Source organism: Danio aesculapii, chromosome 21 (assembly GCF_903798145.1).
Source record: "Danio aesculapii chromosome 21, fDanAes4.1, whole genome shotgun sequence".
Lineage (NCBI taxonomy): Eukaryota > Metazoa > Chordata > Actinopteri > Cypriniformes > Danionidae > Danio > Danio aesculapii.
The window spans coordinates 32,016,667-32,041,285 of record NC_079455.1 but is presented as its reverse complement, the minus strand read 5'-3'; the positions used below and the strand labels follow the sequence as shown (position 1 = coordinate 32,041,285).

Here is a 24,619-nt window from a genome sequence, read left to right as displayed (position 1 = left end):
ATTGGCTCGAATTATCTTCAGACTGTTCTGGAATTAACCTGAATGGTTTTGCGAAGCTCGTCAGAGCTTTTTTTTTTTTTTACTGAAAAAAAATGAAATAAAACAAAAAAAACTTTTTAAATTTTCTATTCTCTGGGGGAAACAAGCTCCTCCATTAATATATTGACTATAGAAAAATAAAAAATAAATAAATAAAAATCAGAATATAAAAAAATTACAAACCAATTTCACGACAATTCCTATAACTTTTTGATTTTGTGGCTAATTCATATTAATTTGTACAATCTCATTCATACAAATATGATTTGCTGATCCACCAATGAGGGGTAGGTTTTGGGGCCACGTCTCCTTTTTAAAAAAAACTGACATTTTTATACAAATAAAATTTTATTAAATAATACAACTGAACTACTTTTCTGACAATATGTAAAATAGTTATGTTTCATGAGATCGGGCAGGAATGAATGAATTAATGAATGAATTAATTAATGAATGAATGAATGAATGGATGGATGGATGGATGGATGGATGGATGGATGGATGGATGGATGGATGGATGGATGGATGGATGGATGGGTAAGTGGGTGGGTGGGTTGATGGATGGAATATGCGGTTTTCCACCAAGGCAACCTGGGTGCTATAATATAATTGGCCGAACTGGCATTGGGCAGATTAAAATTACCAAAGCATAGACAGGAAAACACATTTTCAAAGCAGAATATCTGACTTCAGCATTGTTTTTCAGATAAACAAGAATGTTCACTTGGCATGTTTCTAAAATATCTGCAAACATATTATGGTATTTTTATGCTTTAGAAGAGACAAAAACTTACACACAGCACCTTTAAGTCAATGTTCAGAATGGAACACAAATCCAATATCATATCTTTGTGAAGTTGAAAACGTTTTAAAAATATTTAAAGTATTTTGAACTGAACAAAAAATGGTTACTAATTAGTTAAGCTGCTTGTTTTCTTATTCACTGTTTTCCAACATTTTGACTAGCATTTTTCTTATTTTCAACCATATTTCCTACAGTATTGGGGTTTAGATTTCATTAATGACATATACATTGTAACTTGTAAGTATTGTGTGTATTGTGGGATTGGAGGAGAGGTCTGATTAGCCTAGCTTTATCCCTGTGTGGGCCAGATGGTGCACAGAGCTTACCTGCGGCCCTCTTTAAGCCTCGTCCCAGCCATGCTTTGGACATCACATCCTATTCAGAGCACAAGACTGAGCGTTTTACACACGAGGACCATCTATCGTGGACTTTAGGTGAGTTACAGTCTCCACACGGCCACGGTGGACCTTTATATTCTGCTAATATTTAATTACATCTGCTGGATGTTTAGTTAAGCTGTAAATATGGCAGCAAATCTCAATATAATTAGCGTACTAGTGGAAAGTGCTCAGGTGGGATTTGATACTCAGCAATTATTGTTATTGCTCAGTAAATTGTGCCCATATTATGCATAATTATAGAAGTTACACCATGCATAATATTATCTTTGGTGAAAACTGCCTGTTTGCTTGGAGATGTTGGGTTATTCTTATTTTTATAAATGATGGTGGTTGTTCTGTAATAATAATTTATATAATAACATATTATATTATATTATATTATATTATATTATATTATATTATATTATACATGTAAAAATCATAATCATTCAGTAAATTCAGTAGATAATATGGTAATGTTACTTTTCAAAAGATTTTTATGTCTGATTGTTTTGTAAAAAAACACCAATATTTAATTTTATTTATTTAATTTTTTACATATCTTTAAATAAACTATTCTGCGGTTTAAGTAAAGGAAAGTTGTTTTATACACATTTGTTCATGATTTTTCTAAGACTTTCAGGTAAACAATTTTGACCTGTTTCACATAATGTCTGTCTATGCACTCTCAGAAATAAAGGTGAAGCTGTCAGTGGGGCAGTATTTTTTCAAAAGGTTCATATTTGTGCCTGAAGGGTCCATAATGGTGCCTCAAATGTATTTTTCAGGTACATTTGGGCGCTAATATGCACCTTTGAGGTACCACTGTGGACTCTTTGGGTACAAATATGTATCTTTTGAAAAGGTACTGCGTCAATGACAGCTCCTGTACCTTTATTTCTGAGAGTGTGTGGTAAATACTAAGAAAAACTGCACAATGGATTTTAATTCAGCACATCTAAAATACATGGCAATCTATATAGTTTATATTTATATTGATGTACAATGTATTTAAATAATGCTTAATGTAAGTTGGTTAACAAAATTAAGAGATCATATTTTTAAAGAAACTATTCTACAGGTTTTGAAAAGTTGGTAAATGTGTAGTTCACATTTTTACTGCTGAAATTCCATCATTTTTCTGAGACTTTCAGGTAAAAATTCATGACCTAATGTCTATGTATATGTGGCAAATAATAATAAGAAAAACACATTTCCTCCATGATCTTTCTGATAATTTCAGGTAAAAATTCATGACTTAATGTCTACATACAGTGCTCAGCATGTATAAGTGCACCCCTCACAAATCTATCTTTTAAATTAATATTTTAATAGGAAGCTATACAATATCATATTAGTGCATATACATTAGATTAATCAGTACTGAAGCCAAATCTGGAGCTTATCTAACAAAATAACTTACAATAACGATCCAAAAACTAAAACACCCAAATGTATTTGTTATAGAAAAATATTAAATACAGATTTAAAAAAAGAGGAAAAATCAAGAGAAGCAAAAAATATGAAAAAATGAGGTAGGTCGTAATTTTTTTCGATATTTTGCTTGAGTTTAATTGTATTATCTTTCAATTTGTAAATATGTTCAGTGACTAAAATATTATTTTAATAAAAATATCTGTTTAATAAATCTGTTTTGTTTAAATGCACCAAAATACATTGCCTATTCACTGAGAAATGGATACAAATATTCATTTTCAAAATGAAGTGTACTCAATTATGCTGAGCACTGTATATGTGGTAAATAAGAATAAGAAAAACTGCATGTTGAAATTATAATACAGGATATTGTAAAATGTTATGTTTATATTGATGAAAAATGTATTTAAATAATGCTTGCACAGCACTAATAATGTGAAAGTATGTGATTGGCTGAAGACACAAAAAAGTAAGTTGTTAAAAAAATGAAGATTGCATATTTTTAAAGAAACTATTCTGTTCAGTTCATACACATTATTACTACTAAAATTCCATGACTTTTCCAAGACAGGTAAATATTCTTGATCTAATGTTTCACGTAATGTCTATTTATATGTGGTACATGACACTCTATATAGTTTATACTTATATTGCTGTAAAATGTATTTAAATAATGCTTGCACAGCACTAATAATGTGAAAGGTTTTGATTGGCCAAGGACACAAAAGTAAGTTGGTAAAAAAAAAAATATGAAAGCATTTAAAAGAAAAACTGTTCAGTGCTCTATATAAGAAAAACTGGTAAATATACAGGCTTCATACACATTTTTACTTTTGTAAGACGTTCAGGTAAATATTCTTGATCTAATGTTTCACGTAATGTCTATTTATATGGAAGTTAAATAATTAGAAAAATAGACATTCAAAGCACCGTAAAATACATGACAGTCAATAAAGTTTGTCATTATATTGATGTAAAATTGATTTAAATAATGCTTATACAGCACTAATAATGTGAAAGTATGTGATTGGTCACTGAAAAAAAAGATTCATTGGGTTTACTAAATTTAAGGTAAGAGGTTGCAAATAATTTATATGGGCTGACTTTAAATAAGCAAATTATGTTACATAAGTAAATTATTACATTACTAAATTTAATTTCGCAATGTTTAACTTAGGGGCGTCAAGGTGGCTCAGTGGTTAGCACTGTCGCCTCATAGCAAGAAATTTGCTGGTTTTAGTCCCAGCTGAGTCATTTGGCATTTCTGTGTGGAGTTTGCATGTTCTCCCCGTGTTTGTGTGAGTTTGCTCCGGTTTCCCCTACAGTCCAAAGACATGCGCTATAGGTGAATTGAATAAACTAGATTGGCCGTAGTGTATGAGTGTGTGTGTGAATGAGTGTGTATCAGTGGTGTAGTCGGGGTTATATGCACGTATACTCAGTATGCCTACTTTTTCCACTAGCTGTTTGGGTATTAGGACTTTTGAGGATCAATACTTGCGTTTAACCTTGGTATACTCACTTGTTTTGCTGATTAGACTTCCCTAATTTGCGTGTGTGCTGTTGGTCAGTCTGCTGGACTCAGATGTGTGTTGTGAAGATGACCGTGAGAAGCTCAACAGTGGCGGCGCTGCTGCTGCTCTCAGTGCATCTCCTGCATGCGTCTGCTCTTCCTGCTGCGTCTTCATACGAGTTCAACGCCTACAGGATGCAGCACTACAACCTACATCAACACAAACACGGTAACACACCATTAGAGAAAACCACAATCACTCAAAAACCATCATCCGGCCATCATTTCTCACACTCATATCCTTTCAGACATTTTATTGCCAAACACAGAGGAGGATTTAGTGATTTGGAGGCCCTAAGCAATTTTAAGCCCTAAAGTTCTAAGGTGCACCTTTTGTACTTTAATTTATTCGTTTATTTTGCAGTTTATCACTCATTTAATTTTCTACATTTAATGAAAAATAATAATAATAACATATAAAGCATATTTTGTAAAACTTTTGAATGATTTGTTTTCTTAAAATGAATTCACAAGTAAAAATGATACACTATTTCGTCTTTAAAACTAAATATTTACTTAATATAACTGCTGGACTACTTGATGATTGGGGATGGGGGACACATTTGACAGAACAAAATATTATAGAAAAGGACGTTATATACACTACCTGACAAAAGTCCCAGTTGTAAGAGCAACAAATAATAACTTGACTTCTATATGATCCTTTGGAAAAGTGGCAGAAAATCTGATTTTTACCTTGAATCGTCTGTTAAACTGCATCCCAATCCACAAATACTGCAGAAAACCTATTGGAACCCACATGGACCCAAGATTTTCACAGAAATCAGTCAAGGTTGGTGAAGGAAAAATCATGGCTTGGGGTTACATTCAGCATGGGGGCGTGTGAGAGATCTGGAGAGTGGATGGCAACATCACCAGCCTGAGGTATCAAGACATTTGTGCTGCCCGTTACATTACAAACCACAGGAGAAGGCAAATTCTTCAGCAGGATAGCGCTCCTTCTCATACTTCAGCCTCCACATAAAAATTCCTGAAAGCAAAGAAGGTCAAGGTGCTCCACAATTGGCCAGCCCAATCACCAGACATGAACATTATTGAGCATGTCTAGGGTAAGATGAAGGTGGAGGCATTGAAAATGAATCCAAAGGATCTTGATGAACTCTGAGAGTCCTGCAAGAACGCTTTCTTTGCCATTCCAGATGACTTTATTAATAAGTTATATGAGCCATTGCAGAGATGTATGGATGCAGTCCTCCAAGCTCATGGGAGTCATACACAATATTAATTCTTTTTCCACTGCACCATGACTTTATATTCTTTACTGTACATTATTTCTGTTAAGTAACAAGACTTTTGTCTTAGCAAAGTCAGACCATACTGTCCTAATTAAGTAATTAAAAATTAAGGCATGATCATATTTTATTTTGGTAAAATCCGCCCTGACCAAACACACATATGAAAAAAACTACTTTTTAAAGGGACAGGTCACCCAAAATGATTCATCCTCAGGTGATTCTAGACCTTTTTGAGGTCTTTTATTTATTAATCTTTCTAAGTGAACTGTGTGCCGAATGGGTGAATTGAAGGCATTAATAGAGAAAGGAGAAGCTTTTCATTAATAATCATACTTGGTGTTCACAGTCCTTAAAGGGATAGTTCACCCTCAAATTAAAATGTATTCACCACTTACACTCAAGTTGTTCCAATCTTGTACGAGTTATTTTTATCTGCTGGACACAAAAGAATATATTTTGAAGAATGTTGCTAACCATAAACTTAAGTCCCCATTAACTTCTGCAGAAGAGATACAAGGGAAACAAGCAGCAATTTGGTAACCAACATTCTTTAAAATATCTTCTTTTGTGTTGAGCAGAAAAAAAAGGAACACATACAAACTTGTGGGTGGGTAAAGAGTGATCGATTTATCATTTTTGTGTGAACTATCCTCTAAAGCACACACTCACTTTATTATAGGCCTGAATGTGCAGACGTGTTTTGAGATTTACACTCTGATTTCTAACCATCAGGCTGTCGTGGAGCTATTGTGGTGGCGGAGGCACGATCGGCAGCAGACACGAGTCTGACCCGTCGCTGTGTGATCATGAAACTACACGATTTCACCACAGAGCGATTCCTGGAGGCCAAAAAGCAGAACGCAGCAGCCGTTTTGATCCTGCTACCTCAAAACCTCTCGTCTGTACAAGAGGAGACAGTGCAGGTCATTCACTTCACACTTCCACACAAATACACTTGATATGTACAGCGGTGGCCAAAATGATTAACACAATTCAGAGGTTTCAGGTTTTTTTGTTGAATTGGCCATTTCAGTATCTATTAAAATGAATCAAGTATCTAGAAAGTCATCACTGTGTTTTATAAGCCATACGAGAGAGCCATTATAATGTCATTTTACTTACAAAAAACAAAACAAAAAACAAGACTGGCCTAGGGGAGAGCGGGGCACAAAGTAGCACTTTTTGGTTTTGGCTAAATAATGAACAAAGTAATGGGGTTAGACAAACCATATTTTTTTACCAACAACACACAAGCCTCTCCTACAAATGAGCACTGAAAGTATCATCGCCGGACCAAATGCCAGGAGTAAAAATGTTACTATTTACCCCACCTGCGGGGCTAGTTGTAACACATGCTTCAGTTTACTTTAAACAGTATATTTCCTCAGTACTTAACTCAATTTTTTTATTCTGCATATCACAGCATGTTTATTTAAACACTTTTGCACTTATTTGCAGTATTATCCATTATTATACAATGCGTTTATTTGCATTATTAACAATAACATTTATTTTTTCTATTAGATTTTTTAAGTGAAGTTTCATAAACTAATTTCAAGAGGAGCTCATGATTTGATTGAGCACGACTGGGCGCTCATCTGTAATCATTAATAATCCAATCAGAGTGATCCTAGTTTACTATAAATGGATAATTTTCTTCCTACTGCTCAATCTTCATTTTGGAAGAATCCCCCCTTCCACCCCATCTCCTCCTTTTCCTCCCTTTTCTAAAGATCTCGGATCTCCTGATATGCTTATTGACCGGGCGGGAGCCCTGGGCTCAAATATCTCAGAGCTCAGGGCTCTCTCCTGAGACAGCATGCCAAACCTGCTTTAAATGCTAAGCATATCTAAGTGGGAACTCTTGAAATATAAAAAGTTCCCAACATTACATTCAAAATTCAACAATTGTTCGTTTAATTGGTGTCCAACAGTGTGTGGCTAATGTGTAACGCCATGTTACAACTAACCCCGCTGTGTCGTGTTTTCCTTATGATGGCTAGCAGTCACTGTGTTTTTTTTACATCTTTCAAAATGGTTTCATCTTTTAGCCTAGAAGAGGGTAATCACAACAATATAAGATTTTACTAACATACTTTCACTGATATTTTAAAATAAAAAAACATTGACTGTAATAAAAAATACTTTTATTATGCAAAATGGTTTCTCCTGTGTTTCTCATCCAATTTTTGCCAAACTTTTTAAATAATTAGCAGGAAGATGCCTGCTGACACTGTGGTGAAAACCTTGGAAGCATGCCAAGGTTATCCCTGAGCAAATATCTTAAAACTCTGTGTTACATTTTACCCCACGTTACTTTGTGCCCTGCGCTCCCCTATATTTCACAGTCAGTGTCACACAATCATGTTCCTTCACAGAAATTCAAAGGAAAGTCTTTGGTTTCAGTTGCAGAAGGCATTGGACAACATTGATGCTGAATAATTTTGGGAGCAAGGCATTACAAGTAACGCGAGTTACAGAGTAATATTCCTTTTTCAAAGTAATGCATTACTTAAAAAATGTTGAATTTTATTTGAGTTACTTTTTAAAAAATGTAATGTGAGTTACTTTTCATTTTAGTTATTATTATTATTTTTAAAATAAATTGCTGAATTAAAATAACTTTCATCAATATGCCTGTGGGTGACGCGGTGGCACAATAGGTAGTGTTGTCGCCTCACAGCAAGAAGGTTCGAGCCTTGGCTGGGTTGGCATTTCTGTCTGGAGTTTGCATGTTCTCCCCGCGTTCGCGTGGGTTTCCTCCGGTTGCTCTGGTTTCCCCAACAAGTCCAAAGACATGCAGTACAGGTGAACTCGGTGAGCTAAAATTGTCTGTAGTGTATGTGTGTGAACGAGAGTGTATTGGTGTTTCCCAGTGATGGGTTGCAGCTAGACGGGCATCCGCTGCGTGAATAAAATTAGTTTAAAAAATAAGTTGGCAGTTCATTCCGCTGTGGCGACCCCTGATAAATAAAGGGACTAAGCCGAAAAGAAAATGAATGAATAAATGAATGAATGAATAATATGCCTGTATAGCAGAAACCTCTCCAAATATCACATTATCCTAAATTATCATTTTCAAGCCTCAGCAAAGGTAAGGAAATGTAACGGAAAAGTAATTCAAAGAGAAACATTTTCTTATTCTGTATTATATACTACTATTTATGGTTCTGTTAAATACCAATAAAAAATAATAAGAGTAGTAACTTAATACTTTTGTAATGCATTACTCTCAAAAGCAACTTTCTCCAACACTGGTGCTGAATTCTTCACACTCTAAAAATGCTGGGTTATTTCAACCCAAAATTGGGTAATATATTCACAAACCCAACAATTAGGTTAAAGATGAGCTACTAATTTAATAAAACAGTTTAATCGGTTGGTTCTGTCCATGTTTTGTAAATTTTTGGGTTGACAACTGTAACTCACTATATTTTGGGATTAGTCAGTCAGCTTTATCCTGCTTTTAGATAGTTTAAAATGCTGCTGCAAGATTTTAACGAGAACCAAAAGACATGACCACTCCAGTCTTACACTCTTTGCACTGGTTACCTGCAGTATCGTGTAAATTTGAAAGCATGTCTTGGTTTTCAAATCACTAAATTGCTTGGTACCTTTTTATTTATCCGTATTTTGTGAATAACATGTGTTTTTCATTTATTTACGGTTGTGAATTGCATTATGGGACCTTGATCTCTGCTTTGTCGACTTTTGACTTTGAAAATTCAACCCTACAGTGACAGAATTTCTGAATTTCTGTTCATAGTTTCTCAATCATGTTCAATCTACTTGATAAATGACTTACTCTGCTTAGTTCTCTTAATTGATTGACCCAGAACTGTTGAATTTATGAAGCGTATTTAAACAAGTACATTACATGTAACTGTAATTAAATTACCTGAAAATGAAAAGTAATCTGCAGAAAAGTAATCTAATTACAGTAACTAGTTAAACCCAACACCAGTACCACCCTACGTGACAGCTCTCATGCATTTATTTCATTCATTCATTCTGGTTTAGTCCCTTAATTAATCAGGGGTCACCACAGCATATGTTTACACAACGGATTCCCTTCCAGCCGCAATTCAGCACTGGGAAACACCCATACATCTTTGCATTCACACACTACGGCCAATTTATTCAATTCACCTATAGCGCATGTCTTTGGGCTGTGGGAGAAACCGAAGCACCCGAAGGAAACCCATATGAACACGGGAGAACATGCAAACTCCACACAGATATGCCAACTGACCCAGCTGAGGGTCGAACCAGTGACCTTCTTGCTGTGAGGCGACAGTGCTATCCACTGAGCCATCATGTCGCCCACCTTTATTTCTGAGAGTGTAATTATTACTGTACATGTCCATGTAAACGTACCCATTGTTGGCTCATTAAAGTGTTCGTTCACCCCTTAAATAATTTAACTCTGTTATTAATTACCCACCCTCATGCCAGGGAACATAATCAGGTTAAGATTGTACATGTACACGCACTTATAGGTTACTATAGGCTACTAGGTGATCAATGAAGGGAGCAGATTACATTACATACTCAACCCACTTCCCCAAACTGGTTAGGTAAAGGTCAGTAAATGATTTTTTCCAACCGTCTGTAGGGCTTCATGGTGGCTGAAGCTCAGATTCTGCAGGAGGAGACCATCTTGCCGGTCTATGTGGTCCCTGAGGACGAGCAGCTCCTCTGTATGTATGAAGAAGTCAATCAGGCTGTGGCATCCAAGTCTGCTTCTGTGCTGGTGAGAGGTGAGAGCTTACACATACAGACAAAAAAATAAGAGTAAATGCTGTAGCCACTCAATTTGAATATAAATTTTTGATTATGTATCATATATTTAGCAATATATGGGTTGAAGAAGAAGATAACAATATTGTTTTTTTCCTTATTCCAAAGACACATTTAAATGCCATTTCATGTAACAGTAGTTAAAATACACCCCCTACCCCCAAATTCAACTCCAAAAACATCTTCTTAGGTTTATTAAAAAAAAAACAATGTGGCGACATGAAAAAACTCCTCAATAATAATAAATTTTCCTGTTGTCAGTTTTTAATCCTTTGAAATACAATAGAATTCAGGTCACTTATTCTTTTTTTGAAACTTTAATAAGCACAGGTCAGAGTAAGTATGTTGTTAATTTTTTAGATAAATGTATCTGTTATTTTGATTGATGATTTTTTCGGTCTTTCACCAATAATCTGACATTGTGTTTTCACAATGTAAAACATTAAAGCAAACACTTTACTTGCATTTAATATGCTTTTTTGTACTTTAATTCTATGTTGACATCCAAGTATCTTTTCATTAATTTCATCATTTACATTTGTTCAATTAAAAGCTTTAAAACTATTTTAAAATATTGCAAGATTTTTTCAATTAGCGTACACTGAAAATTTTTAATTATTGATGATGTAACATAAGCTAACATATCTTACCAGATTAATTTATTTTCAAATGAACATTAAAATTGCCCTGTTTTTTTTGTGAAATAAAAAATCAGTGATCTCTAAAATGCTAGTAAATGTCACAAATAAACACAGAATTCACACTGAATTAAAAGTTTTGCAGAAGAAGGCCTACATTTCATATGTGAAATGTAAACACATCAATAATCAGTATCAGTACAGTAGTTGTAACTTCAATAAATAAATTAATTAATTAGTTAATATTTAGAGACTAACTCCTTGAGATGCAACATCTCGCTTTCAAAGGGGTCCCAAATAAATAAATAAATACATAAATAAGCAAGTAAGAAAGCAAGCAAGTAAATAAATAAATAAATAAATATATAAATACATAAATTTGTATTTAAGTAAATAAACAAACTAAAAATTAAATAAACATTTAAGCAAGCAAATAAATAAATAAATAAATACATACATTTGTAATTAAGAAAACAACCAAGCAAGCAAAGAAATAAATGAGTAAATAAATATGTAAGCAAACAAAAAAATAAATGAATAACTAAATAATTAAATAAATTAATTAATCAATAAGTAAGTATAAGCAAGCAAGCAAGTACATAAATAATTAATATGTAATTAAGCAAACAGGCAAGCAAGCAAATAAACCAACCAACAAATAAATAAATAAATAAATATTCCAATAAATAATTAAATAAATAAGCAAGCACATAAATAAATAAATAAATAAATAAATAAATAAATAAATAAATAAATAAATAAATGCATGAATGAATGAATGAATAAATAAATAAATAAATAAGCAAGCACATAAATAAATAAATAAATAAACAAGCACATAAATAAATAAATAAATAAATAAATAAATAAATAAATAAATAAATAAATAAATAAATAAATAAATAAATAAATAAATAAATAAATAAATAAATAAATAAATAAATAAGCAAGCACATAAATAAATAAATAAATAAATAAATAAATAAATAAATAAATAAATGAATGAATGAATGAATGAATGAATGAATGAATGAATGAATGAATGAATGAATTAATTAATTAATTAATTAATTAATTAATTTGTAATTATGTAAACAAGCAAGCAAATAAATAAGCAAGTAAATAAATAAATAAATAAATAAGCAAGCAAATAACTAGCTAACTAACTAACTAACTAACTAAATATGTAAGCAAGCATGCAAGCAAAGAAAAAAATACATAAATATGTAATTAAGTAAACAAGCAAGCAAGACAATAAACAAACAAATAAATAAATAAATTAGCAAGCACATAAATAAATAAATAAATAAGCAAGCACATAAATAAACAAATAAGTACATAAATTAGTAAGTAATCAAACTAGTCAAAATAATCAAACAAAATAAGCAAGCAAGCAAGCAAATAAATTAATAAATAAATATGTAAGCAAGCAGGTAAATAAATAAATAAATACATGCATAAAGATGTAATTAAGTAAACAAACAAACAAACAAGCAAACGAACGAACAAACAAACAAACAAATAAGCAAGCACATAAATAAATAAATACATGAATTTGTAATTAAGTAAACAAGCAAGCAAATAAATAAATAAGTAAATAAATAAATAAATACATAAATATGTAATTAAGCAAGCAAGCTAGCATAGCAATAAATAAATAAATAAATAAATAAATATGTAAGCAATCAAGCATGTAAATAAATAAATAAATAAATACATACATACATAAATTTGTAATTAGGTAAACAAGCAAGCAAAAAATAAATTAGTAAATAAATTAATAAATACATATGTAAACAAACAAGCAAGCAAGCATGCAAGTAAATAAATAAATAATAAATGCATTAATATGTAATTAAGTAAACAAGCAAGCAAGCAAATAAATAAACAAACAAACTAATAAATAAATAAATAAGGAAGCACATAAATAAATAAATAAATAAATAAATAAATAAATAAATAAATAAATAAATAAATAAATAAATAAATAAATAAATAAATAAATAAATAAATTTGTAATCCAGCAAGCAAAAATAGTAATAAAAACCTACAAACAAATAAATAAATAAACTGTGTAATCCACAAATGCATAAATCTTAAACAATACGCTTTAAATATTTTATAAAGCAAAGTAAATATTTGTATTACTCCGAATTTTTAAGCTCACAAATTCAAACATAATTTCTGTGTTTTTCAGTTCTCCGTAGCATGATCACATCCACTGCCTTCCAAATATTAGTGAGCAACAACTCCCCCATCAAGCCCATTACTGATACCAGCATCATTACTTTAGAGGTGAGAATGACAGCAGGCCACACACAGAAACTCTATCCTGTTCTCTGCAACATTATAGTGTTCAGTTATAATTGAACCTGTCCGTCAAGTCCTTTTATTGTTTCACTTTAAGGGAGTCCTTCCTGGAGCTGGAGAAGACCCACCCACTATTGTAATTACAGCCCATTATGACACGTTCGGTCTTGCTCCTGTAAGTGATACACACACACACACACACACACACACACACACACACACACACACACACACTCAGAGAGATCAACTGGACTGAAGGGACCTTTTTCATAAATGCTTAATCATTTTTTTGGTCACATAATAATAAATCACACTCCCTTCAAACACGATTCAGAATGATTAATGTATGTTGTCAGTTGGTTCACTTGCTGTGTGAACTGACCTTTTCAAACACCTTGGTCTGAAATTAATATATTCATGTAACCAGCCTCTCAAAGTTACCCCAATTAAAATATGTATTGAATTTAGTGTTGGGGATTCATTTTAGACAAAAAAAAGGGTTTATCAGTGAGACTTAAAAAACAAACAAATCTTACAAGCCTGTTCTTTTTAGTGAATCAAATGCATTCAGCTGAACCAGTTTTATGACCTAAAAATGACTATTTTTTCCTTTGTAGTGAATCAAAAACATACAGCTCTACCATTATAGTCTGATTCCTGAACAAACAACCAGTTAAAATATGTATTGAATTTAGTGTTGGGGATTCATTTTAACCAATCAAAACTTTTAAAAAAACTTTTTAGTGAATCAAACCTCCAGAGCATTACCAGTGTTGACTGATTCCCATAGAAATGATTACTGAAAAGAATAATCAAGAAAGTGACAAGAAAGTTCCTTGTAAAGGATCAAAACAGCATCTGTCAAACTGATTCTCAAACGGATGAACATTATCAGCTAGTTCATTTTAGTAAATCAAAACAAAGTGTTACTATTCTGGTTCCTAAAGGACTCATATGAGCCAGAATCAAAATTCAAAAGCATACAGCTCTACAGGTGTACTCAGAATGCTAAATAAATGAGTCTTATATTTTGGATTCTTCATGAATTAGTGAACTAAATCCAAGTCTAGTCCAACCATTTCCATAAATTCTTTTTAGTGAATCAAAACCCTCTTCTGTAGCCAATGTAGTCCAATTAGTTCCAATCTAATGAATATTATTACGCTAACATTTTTTTTTTTACTGAATCAAGCCTGCAAAATGTTACCAGAGTCATCTGATTCCCAAATGAATCACTCATACAAGCCTTTTTTTTAAGTGAATCAAAATCATACCGGTCTAACAGTATGGTTCAATTCCTGTATGAATAAATCTTAAGAATCTTTTCATGTTAGTGTATCAAAATCAAATCAAATACTCATGATTAGATATCTTAGAATTCTTTTTCAGAGAAATAAATCTGTTTTCTGCATCTAATATATTCCGACCAATTTCTAAATCAACGACTTTTATAAACCTGTTGTTTTCACTAATTCAAAAGCACTTTCAGTTAACTGTAATGTTAAACATCTCTGAAAATGAACATAAACACAACCTCTATGGCAGTGTTTCCTAACACTGTTCCCAAAGGCACACTAACAGTATCAAACACACCTGAATCAACTCATCAGAACATTAGAAGAAACTCCAAAACCTGAAACGAATGGATCAGATAAGGGAGACATCCAAAATATGTACTGTTGGTGTGCCTCCAGAAACAGGGTTGGGAAACACTGCTCTATGGAACTGAATAGAATTCAAATGTAATTGTTCAATGCTGTATTCAATTATATTTGGATAAAGACCTGTACCTGTGATTAATGTACATGTAATGATGCTGTCATAATCTTGCGATCACAGTGAAACAGTAATTATTACTGTGTTTTACGAGTTCACATGGTAAAATGTTCCCACTGGTAATAATGTTTTACAGTCCCCATCTGGCAGATCGTACAGTGAAAGCAATGCACTTGGTTTGGAGAATCTTCAGCTATTTTTTCTTTACCACATATTTAGACTGTGTTTTGACATGTTAAATGTGTTTTAGTGGCTGGCGTATGGTGCAGACTCTAATGGCAGCGGTGTTGCCATTCTTCTTGAGTTGGTTCGACTCTTTCATCGTCTCTACTGTAACCCGCGAAGCCAGGCTCCGTCAGTATTTATTTAATGACCTAAAGTTTGTGTTAAAAAATTATTTAGTTAATTGCCAACATGATCACGATAGCTTGATGATATGTAATCAACTGATTCTTATTCATCATTTTTGAATTGTTGCATTTTGCATCATATCTTTTAGATACCATCTTTTATTCTCTTTGACTGGCGGTGGGAAATATAACTTCCTTGGCACTAAGCATTGGCTGGAGGAAAATATGGACCATGCAGGTATGTAAACTATCAGTAAAGTATACCTTGAAATCAAAATTTACAGTGCTTATCTTGCTAGTGCAATCCGTGTGTAACATAAGGATTCGGGTGACAATAGAGGTGAGGGTCCAAATGCAGTTTAATATCAGCTTAGTCAAGCAGGCAATGGTCAAACAGGAACAAACAGAAACATGCAGGTAATCCAAAAGAATAGTTGGGGTCACAGCCTACATAGCAAAATATCTCTGGCCCAGCTCTGGCCCAGACAATCAGCTTTTGCTTGGCCCACATGTCAGTGAATTACGGTACATGACTGGACCATGTCTGGTTTCCAGACAAGAGCTAAACATGGACCATATCTGGGCCAACTAACCCATAAATAACCCATAAATGAGCCTGAACTGGGCCAGATATGTTGGTGTGTCACGACTGGAATGAAATTGATAAACATTGTGTTTTAGGCGTGCTATGGGCATGCTTTTTCTTTATTTGAAAATAATAAAAATGTATTTTAAATTTGGGTCAAAATAGGCCAAACTTACATGTCCCACATATCAATTATTGACATCTGGGCCAAATATGACATTTTACATCTTGTCTTGTGTGCTGCCTTAAAGATGGTGCCACCTCTGCCAAACCAGGCCCACGTTTGGCCCACATGCTGTATGCCAGTGGCGGATAAATGCCTGCTTTACCAGATTTATTTCAAATCTAGGCCAGAACTTTTTGCTACCTGGGAGGCAAAGAGATCAGTTCAAAACAACATAAAACAATTAACAAGGCGATGGTCAGAAAACAGGGCAAGGCAAGATAACGGAACGCTTCGTAATGCTACTAGAAATAAACAAGCCTCAGCCAAGTGTGTGAGAATGTGAGGTGTATAAATAGTCCAAGTAATTAGTCAGTCATGAGCTTCAGCTGTGTGTGTGTGTCAGTATCTGAATTATTGTCACCTGTGGCAGGAATGATGAGTGCAAAGATTTCTGGGAGTTGTAGTTCATATCGAGGGAGAATTGTAATCCGTGTGATAACGCATTATTTTCCAGTAATCTGCAAAGCCTAGCTTGCTGGTGATTGTGCCGCCAAGTTAATCCATTGCAAAACAATGCCTGTTTTGGTAATCTTCAATCAAAATCTAAACATTTTCTTCCATGTTTGGAGTGGTGGTGGTTCTATACTGTTGTTGTCAGCTTGACCCCTTCAGCCACAATATTCTTAACCACGCCCATCTTACCGTTAGTTTGGTATGCGGGAATGATGCACAAAAAAAAGCCCGCGTTTACTTTAAATTCCATTTCAGTTGGAAGTACATCAACATACTGAAGTCTCAGCAACTTCTCATTTACGTTAATGTCAAAATACATTTTATTTCCCAACCGAATTCTGTGTTACATTTTGCTTTGCTATGACTCTTCCAGAATCCAGTCTTTTGCATGACAATGTGGAGTTTGTTATCTGTCTTGACTCTCTTGGCACGGGAGATGAGATTTTCCTGCACGTTTCGCGGCCACCTAAGCCTGGCACGCCTCAGTACAGCTTTATTCAGCAGCTGGAGCAGGTATGGTTGAATTATGCATGAAGTCAGACTCAATGTTTAATAGTCGTTGTCAATTGACCCTCTTTTCCTTGTTTTCAGATAATCTCTGCCAGATTCCCCTGGGTGAGATTTGGAACTGTTCACAAGAAAATCAACTTGCAGGAGACCAATGTGGCTTGGGAGCACGAGCGCTACGGCATGAAACGTATCCCAGGATTCACTCTGTCGCACATCGAGAACCCTAAATCAGAGCTTAGAGGATCTATCCTTGACAGCATGTAAGAAAAAAAGCTAAAGAAACCAAAGCTTTCTAAAGTCTTCTCTCTCTCTCTCTCTCTCTCTCTCTCTCTCTCTCTCTCTCTCTCTCACACACACACACACACACACACACACACACGAAGTGAACTTTTCACCTACCATTTGGGTCCCATTTCCACCAGTTTTTTAACATAACGATCTAATCAAATGGTTAGCCTGGTTAAAAGTCGATAAGCTCAAAATGTTTTAGGCACCTGGTTTTAGACCTGTATTTAAAGTTGCAGTATATATGGTTGACTATTTTTTCCTTTGTAGTGAATCAAAAATACACAGCTCTACCATTACAGTCTGATTCCTGAACAAATGACTCTCATTCATCACTTCTTTTAACCATAAAGCATTGTCTATGTAGTCTGATTCCCAGACAAAGACTCATACTGAACAACCAGTCTTAATCGAAGTGACATAAAAACCAAATGAAATAAAAGTTCTTTCAGTTTAATGTAATCCATACAGCATTTCTAAATAAATGACTAATAAATAATTATAAACCTGTTGTTTTTATTGAATCAAAAGCACTTTCAGTTAACTGTAATGTTAAACATCTCTAAAAATGAACATGAACACAACATCTAAGGCAGTGTTTCCTCAGCCTGTTCCCGAAGGCACACTAACAGTACACATTTTCAACCTCTTCCTAATCAAACACACCTAAATCAACTCATCAGAACATTAGAAGAGACTCCAAAACCTGAAACGAATGGATCAGATAAGGGAGACAAACAAACTATGTACTGTTGCTGTGCCTCCAGGAACAGGTTGGGAAACACTGATCTAAGGAACTGAATGGAATTCAAATGTGAATTGTTCGATGCTGTATTCAATTATATTTGGTTAAAGACATCTGATTAATGTACATGTAATGATTATGTTGTAATGTGATCACAGTTCAGCAAAAAGTAAATCCAAATGGGTTTTATACCTGAATTTACAGGTGCAGTATGTATGTTTGACACCAAGTGCTTGAACTAGGTATTGCAGTCCAAATTCAAAAGGAATTTTTTCACATGCACGTGCAGGTTGTCAGATTGATAACACCAACAGGAGTGAGCATCTGACGATAGATCCTTGTATTGTAAGCTGGTCAGCTAATGTTTACATTTATAATAATTGTTTTATATGCTATTAAAAATCCCATCATGTGAAGTTTTATAAAGGTGAATTTGCGTCTCGTTTCGGAGGCTGCTTCAGTCCCGAAGTCACTTTTTTGGCTACGCCCTTTATAAATAAAATGAAACACACTGTGTTTTCCAACCAGGCAACCCAGAGTGGTGAAATATAATTGGGTAAACTGGCAGTGGGTTATAGAGACCAAAAAAAGACATATTTCATATTGTCAAAGGAGAATAACTGACCTTAACATTGTTTTTCAGGTAAACTAGTATGTTCAATTAGCATGTTCCTCAATTACTACAAACATGTTATTTTTGTGCTTTGGAACAATGTTTCTCAACCACATTCCTGGAGGACCACCAGCTCTGCATTCGGACATACTACTCGGCTCGCATACTGATTTTAGCGTACTGTATAGTATGGAAGTATGCGGTTTCAGACGCAGTCTGAGAGACTTGTAATGGGTGTGACAGACAAAGGAGACATCCAAAACATGTAGTGTTGGTGGTCCTCCAGGAACGTAGTTGAGAAACACTGCTTTAGAAGACTCAAAAACTTACACACAACACGTTTAACATTGTCCACGTGTAATTAGATGGATAAAAAAAATCTTTAAACCAAGTCTAAATATGACCCTCTTGCTTCCCATGTATTGGTTGCCCATAGAATGAGCAAAACTATTGAAAGGTGAACACAACCTCAAAGTTGGTTAAACACATTCATTAATTTATTAATTTTCCTTTGGCTTAGTTTCTTATTTATCAGGGGTCGCCACAGCGGAATGAACCACCAACTATTCCAACATATGATTTACACAGCAAATGCACTTTCCAGCCGCAATCCAGTACAAGGAAACACCCATACACTCTCACATTTACACATGCACTCATACACTATGACCATTTTAGTTTACCCAATTCACCTATACTGCATGTCTTTGGACTTTGGGGGAAATCGGAGCACCCGGAGGAAACCCTCACGAACACAGAAGGAACATGCAAACTCCACACCCCTGGGTGTTTTTCCAGCCATGGCCGAACCAGCAACCTTCTTTCTGTAAGGCAACAGTGCTAGCCACTGAGCCACCCTGTCGCCCAGCTGAACAAATAGTTTCGGTTATTTTTGCCCATTCCCATTTATTTGGAGACCTGGTGCCATTCAATAATATCTTTTTCAGGACTTCCATTCTTCAAGTTTCCTATCCAATGTCTGTCACACCAGACATTTCAGGAACCATTTTAGACTGATGGACTGTTTTTCTTGTATATTCAGTGCACAAGTGGACATGAGGAAACTCAAGCGGAACACAGTTATTGTTGCTGAGTCCTTGGCAAGATTCATCTACAATCTTTCAGACAAGGTGAGGAAAAGAGTGTCTTGTCACATTTAAATGTTCACGCTAACCTTGAAACGCACCCAGACAACTCTGTCTTCGTTTCCACTTTTCATTATTAATATATACTTTCTTTTTTTGTGCTGTAGGGCTCTGCTAAGGACATGCAGGTTTTCAAGGGCAGTTTGGTAATTTGTTTTTCTTGCTCGTTTTGTTCATTTATTAGCCTAAATCTGGTTTAAAACCTTGCAAAAAAGCAGTAAGGGGTTGGGATGGTATGCTCAACAAAGCTGCATTTATTTGATCAAAAATAGAGTAAAACAGAGTAAAGTAAAAGTGGATACAGTAAAAATGACAGTTGAATAATCGTAATTGATATATTATTTAATAAATTAATCAGACTTGTTATCAGTGGCTGTAATAATAAATGAATGGTTCTTCATGAGTCATACTTTAAATGATGATTAGCAGAAGATGAGTTAGCAAATATTAATGCTTATTATTGCACCCACATTATGAAATTATCATTTACATTACATTTATATATTGTGATATATTACAATTTAAGCTATGTGTTTCTGTTTTAATATAATAAAAAGTGTAATATATTCCTTTAATGGCATATCGGAATTTTAAGCATTATTAGCCAATCTTTAGTGTCATCCTTTGGATATCATGTTCATATACTGATTTAATACTTAAGAAATATGTCTTTTTATTATGATCAACCTTAAACACATAGTTTTTGTAACTTTATTATGTCTTATGTAACTTTAGGCTGCCTTTACTGTAAAGTTTTTACCATTTGAATACATCATTGCTTCAGTATTATTTTCTTGAAAGCAACAGCAACTAAGTAAACTTAAAATATAGTTAACTGTGCAAGCTTGTGCGTTATGTAGGATATTCAAGACAGCCGTTTGTCTGCATTGATGACCATGTTGACGACTGTTCCCCGAGCCGTTCAACTTCTGGACCGAGAACCAGAACACACACTCTTGATCAACAGCCTGGAGCAGGAATTCAAACACTATCTAAAGCAGGTCCACAAACACACGTTCCACCAGGACCGAAGGTACACACACGCAGTCAAAACATTTCACCTCATCAATGGCCTGAAGCTAGACTTCAGAAGACTTCTGTAGCAGGTTTACAGAGTTGCAAACACACATACATTCACTGACAGAATTCATTTTTTTTTTCAAACTTGCCTGAGGTAAAAATTCAAACAATGTGTACTGACACTTTCAAAACACCACACAAAAACAGAAACAGACATGTTAAACTTGTTTTGTCTGGCTTTTATAGAGACCCTGAAATCACTTTCTTTGATCAAATGAAGCAACCAATGATGATGTACAGGTGAGTAAGCCTTCTGATTTCATACCTGCCTTATTTAATTTGGTTGAATCACACTAGAGTTTGTTTCCCTCTTGGTGCGGTTCATTTGGGCAGGTGTGTGGCAATCTCACTTGAGTGAGCACCAAAAGCAGACCAAAAAAGCGTAACAAAGCCAAACAAAGCCTGGAGCGGCTCGGTTGTGGTGAGAACATGATACAAACCATATCACCGTAGTCCGATGCGCAGTTTATTATGGGATGTGGAGGAAAAATATTTGTTTACAGCACTTTACCAACAATTTTTAACAGATAGAGAGAGAGAGAGTGAGAGAGAGAGAGGGAGGGAGAGAGGGAGGGGAAAACATTACCTGATGGATTGTTGGTAATATTTCTGGAAGATGACCATGTCACAGTTTAGCTAAATTAATTCACGCCTCCTCCTAAAGGGATTTGCGATGCGCCGTTTTCAATGCATTAAAAAGTGTTTTCCAGCTGCAGCTGCACTTTATTCTCAAAATGTTTAGTTTGTCTAAAGTGATGTATACAAACTATATAGTATACTATGAGCAGTGATACAATCAGCCAGCGCAGTCATCACTCCATAGTAAAAAGCAGCATTTTGTGTCTGCTGGTTTGTCTACTTGTAAATTCTGACCAATTGAAAAGCAGTTTAGTACAGTTGAAGTACATTCAATAACATCTGGCCAATAAGTGATGTAGATTTTGTCACATGACTGCAATTTGGTTCTTTTTAACTGGTTCGGACCAAAGCAGTCAGTGCGGTGTGAAACAATGTATCAATTGTTGCCCTTGGTCTGGACCAAATGAACAGAACCACAGAAGTGAAAGCACCCTTAAACTTTCTTTCAAACATCATTAAGAATCCTTTCTTTTAAGTAACATGATAAATTTACAAATTATCATTTAAAAGTCCCGTGAAGTGCTGTGAAGTGTGCAGTTTATATTGGATGTTTGTCGTAATCTCAACTGAAAATGAAGAGACAGAGCTCCTCCTCTTTAAAAAACAGCAAATGGCCTTTAGCTTTCATCACAGGTCTACCAGTGAAAGTGGTTAAACTCAAGCGCGTCAAATGAAATGCAAATGAGAAGTGTCTTGAAAGGGGCGGGGCATGCCAGATACTAGAGAGCATTTGATTGGTCAGGATTTGATGACAAACTTAAATATGAGGTTATGTAAAAAAAAGATCCATTTAGGCGGAAGTGACTTTTGAACACACCAGCTTATTGATGTCCTTAAAACTAACAGACTGACATCTTCATCTAAAGAAATCTAGATTTTGATTTCACGGGACCTCTAAAAAGTATAATTAACTACTGACATATTGTCATTTTTAATTTTATTTTTAAAGTTATAACCTTCAAATCGCACATTATTACTACTAGAATTTTATTTACCACTACTTATCCAATATTGTTTACTGAATATCCATATACTTTTTTTTCCCAGGGTGAAGCCTGCTGCCTTTGACCTATTTTTGGGTGGCTGTATTGCTGGATACCTTGGAATAGTTTATTATGGAATTCAGGTGAGCTGTGGGTAATATAAACTTAACAGATCACTGTTGTCGGGATACTGATAAACCTGCACACACTGGAAGTCTGTCAATAATCTGGAGTTTATACAGTGTTTTTGGTTCATTTGTTAATCGTTGCTTGTTGGTTGCAGAACTTTGGGAAAGTCTACACGAAACTGAAAGCAACCATGAAAGCCAAGCACCAATAAACTGGAGTGAAGCAGACACATCAAAGAACCAGTGCACAGAGAAGTCTACAGCATGGCCAATGTGATGCCTGTGAGGACTGAATTCATGTCTTGAATTTAAAGTGGTTACCTTGTGTTTTGTAATTCCCTTGCAGAATCTTCTGTTTGATTTCTTTTTTAAATTAAAGATCAACTCTCTCTTTTAGAATCGGCCACTTTGATCATTCTGGAATCAAATGTTCTTTAGGAACTTTATGTTTACATTTTGGTCATTGGACGGAAAGAGGCTAAATTAGATGATTACCCATGCAAATCGGATATGTCAGGGGTTGAAGGAAACTCATGGATAAGTCATGAGTCACTTATGAAGGAACCTGATGCCAAGTAAGAGTGATTGGATTTGCGGCCCATGACACTGGGTCACCTATATGTAGTGGAGTTATGGTTACTGAGCACCTATATAAGCAAACACAGCTTATGAAACAAGTAGATAATGTTTCAAAGATTCATATAACTTTTGTTAAAAAGCAGGAGCTTGGTGATACAAAAGGGCTTTTCACACTGTTTGTCACACTAAATGCCGCCTTTAAATCAAGTGAAATGTTTCACACTTGCAGTGATAAATATGTGTGAAATGAGAAATGATGCATTGTTAAGGCGTTTGCTGTCAGGATTACGTTCTGTTTTGGTTTCAGATGTGATTGCACAATATACAGTAGCTTTGAGCTAATATGGAAAACTTTTTCGGGGGTGTGCTTTTTATAGTGAGATTTTAAAGGCGGTACAGTGTTTTTACAACATGTCACTATCGGCCACTATCGGAGATCAAAACGTAAACTATGCCACTGTACTAAATGACTATTTTTGCTGATTACTGCTGCTGAAAATGATCCCTTGTTGTCATGCTTTGGGCTGTACTAATTTAGACTGAAAAAAAAATACATGTAGAGTACTATTTAATTCATATCAGTTCAGTTCATCTTTATTTCTATAGCGCTCACAATGTAGATTGTGTCAAAGCAGCTTCGCATAGAAGATTATAGTGAATTAAAACAGTGTCAGTTCAGTTTTCAGAGTTTAAGTTCAGTTCAGTTTAGTTTAGGTCAGTTCAGTGTGGTTTATTATTTACTGCTGAGAGTCCAAACACTAAAGAAGAATCCATTGATGCGCAGCTCTACAAGTCCCGAAACTATGCAAGCCTTAGAGGAAAAAACTTCACCAATTGGCGAAAGTGAATGATAAAAAACCTCGAGAGAAACCAGGCTCGACCATGGGCACAACTATTTCTGCTATGGCCAAATGGAGGCCTCGGGATGAGTATCCCCAGGGGAAAATAGAGAATAAAGAGAATAATTTGCGTAGCTGCTGTTCATAGTGTATTTAAACGAGATGCGTGGAGCACATTCATGCATCATACCGCTATGTGATGCATTGAGTGTATGCTTTACTAAAAAGATAGGTCTTTAATCTAGTTTTGAACTGCGAGAGTGTGTCTGAGCCTCAGACATTATCAGGAAGGCTATTCCAGAGTTTAGGAGCTATAAATGAGAAGGCTCGACCTCCTTTACTCGACTTTGCTATTTTAGGTACTACCAGAAGTCCTGAGTTTTGAGATCTTAAAGAGAGGGTTATTAATTGTAGTGAAACAGGAGGTTGGTTGGACACACAGGA

The 24,619-nt window shown here is 34.7% G+C and overlaps 1 protein-coding gene across 1 annotated transcript; it reads left to right on the top strand.

The window, feature by feature from the left end:
- Positions 1 to 1,152: 1,152 nt before the first annotated feature.
- Positions 1,153 to 23,068, top strand: zgc:109965 (Nicalin-1-like). Its single transcript, XM_056446786.1, has 16 exons — positions 1,153 to 1,277; positions 4,216 to 4,403; positions 6,223 to 6,413; positions 10,106 to 10,250; positions 13,126 to 13,223; positions 13,336 to 13,413; positions 15,265 to 15,368; positions 15,514 to 15,602; positions 17,003 to 17,142; positions 17,221 to 17,399; positions 19,825 to 19,912; positions 20,035 to 20,073; positions 20,788 to 20,960; positions 21,194 to 21,247; positions 22,694 to 22,772; positions 22,913 to 23,068. Exons 1-16 carry the CDS (start codon positions 1,153 to 1,155, stop codon positions 22,967 to 22,969), a joined length of 1,827 nt encoding a protein of 608 aa, XP_056302761.1. The 3' UTR covers positions 22,970 to 23,068.
- Positions 23,069 to 24,619: the final 1,551 nt, after the last annotated feature.

Bases quoted from the DNA above. Each gene is read 5' to 3' on its own strand.
- zgc:109965 (XM_056446786.1), top strand. From the start codon at position 1,153: ATGGTGCACAGAGCTTACCTGCGGCCCTCTTTAAGCCTCGTCCCAGCC. The intron at 6,414-10,105 runs GTCATTCACTTC...AACCGTCTGTAG, and splicing joins TACAAGAGGAGACAGTGCAG to GGCTTCATGGTGGCTGAAGC. The intron at 20,074-20,787 runs GTAATTTGTTTT...TGCGTTATGTAG, and splicing joins AGGTTTTCAAGGGCAGTTTG to GATATTCAAGACAGCCGTTT.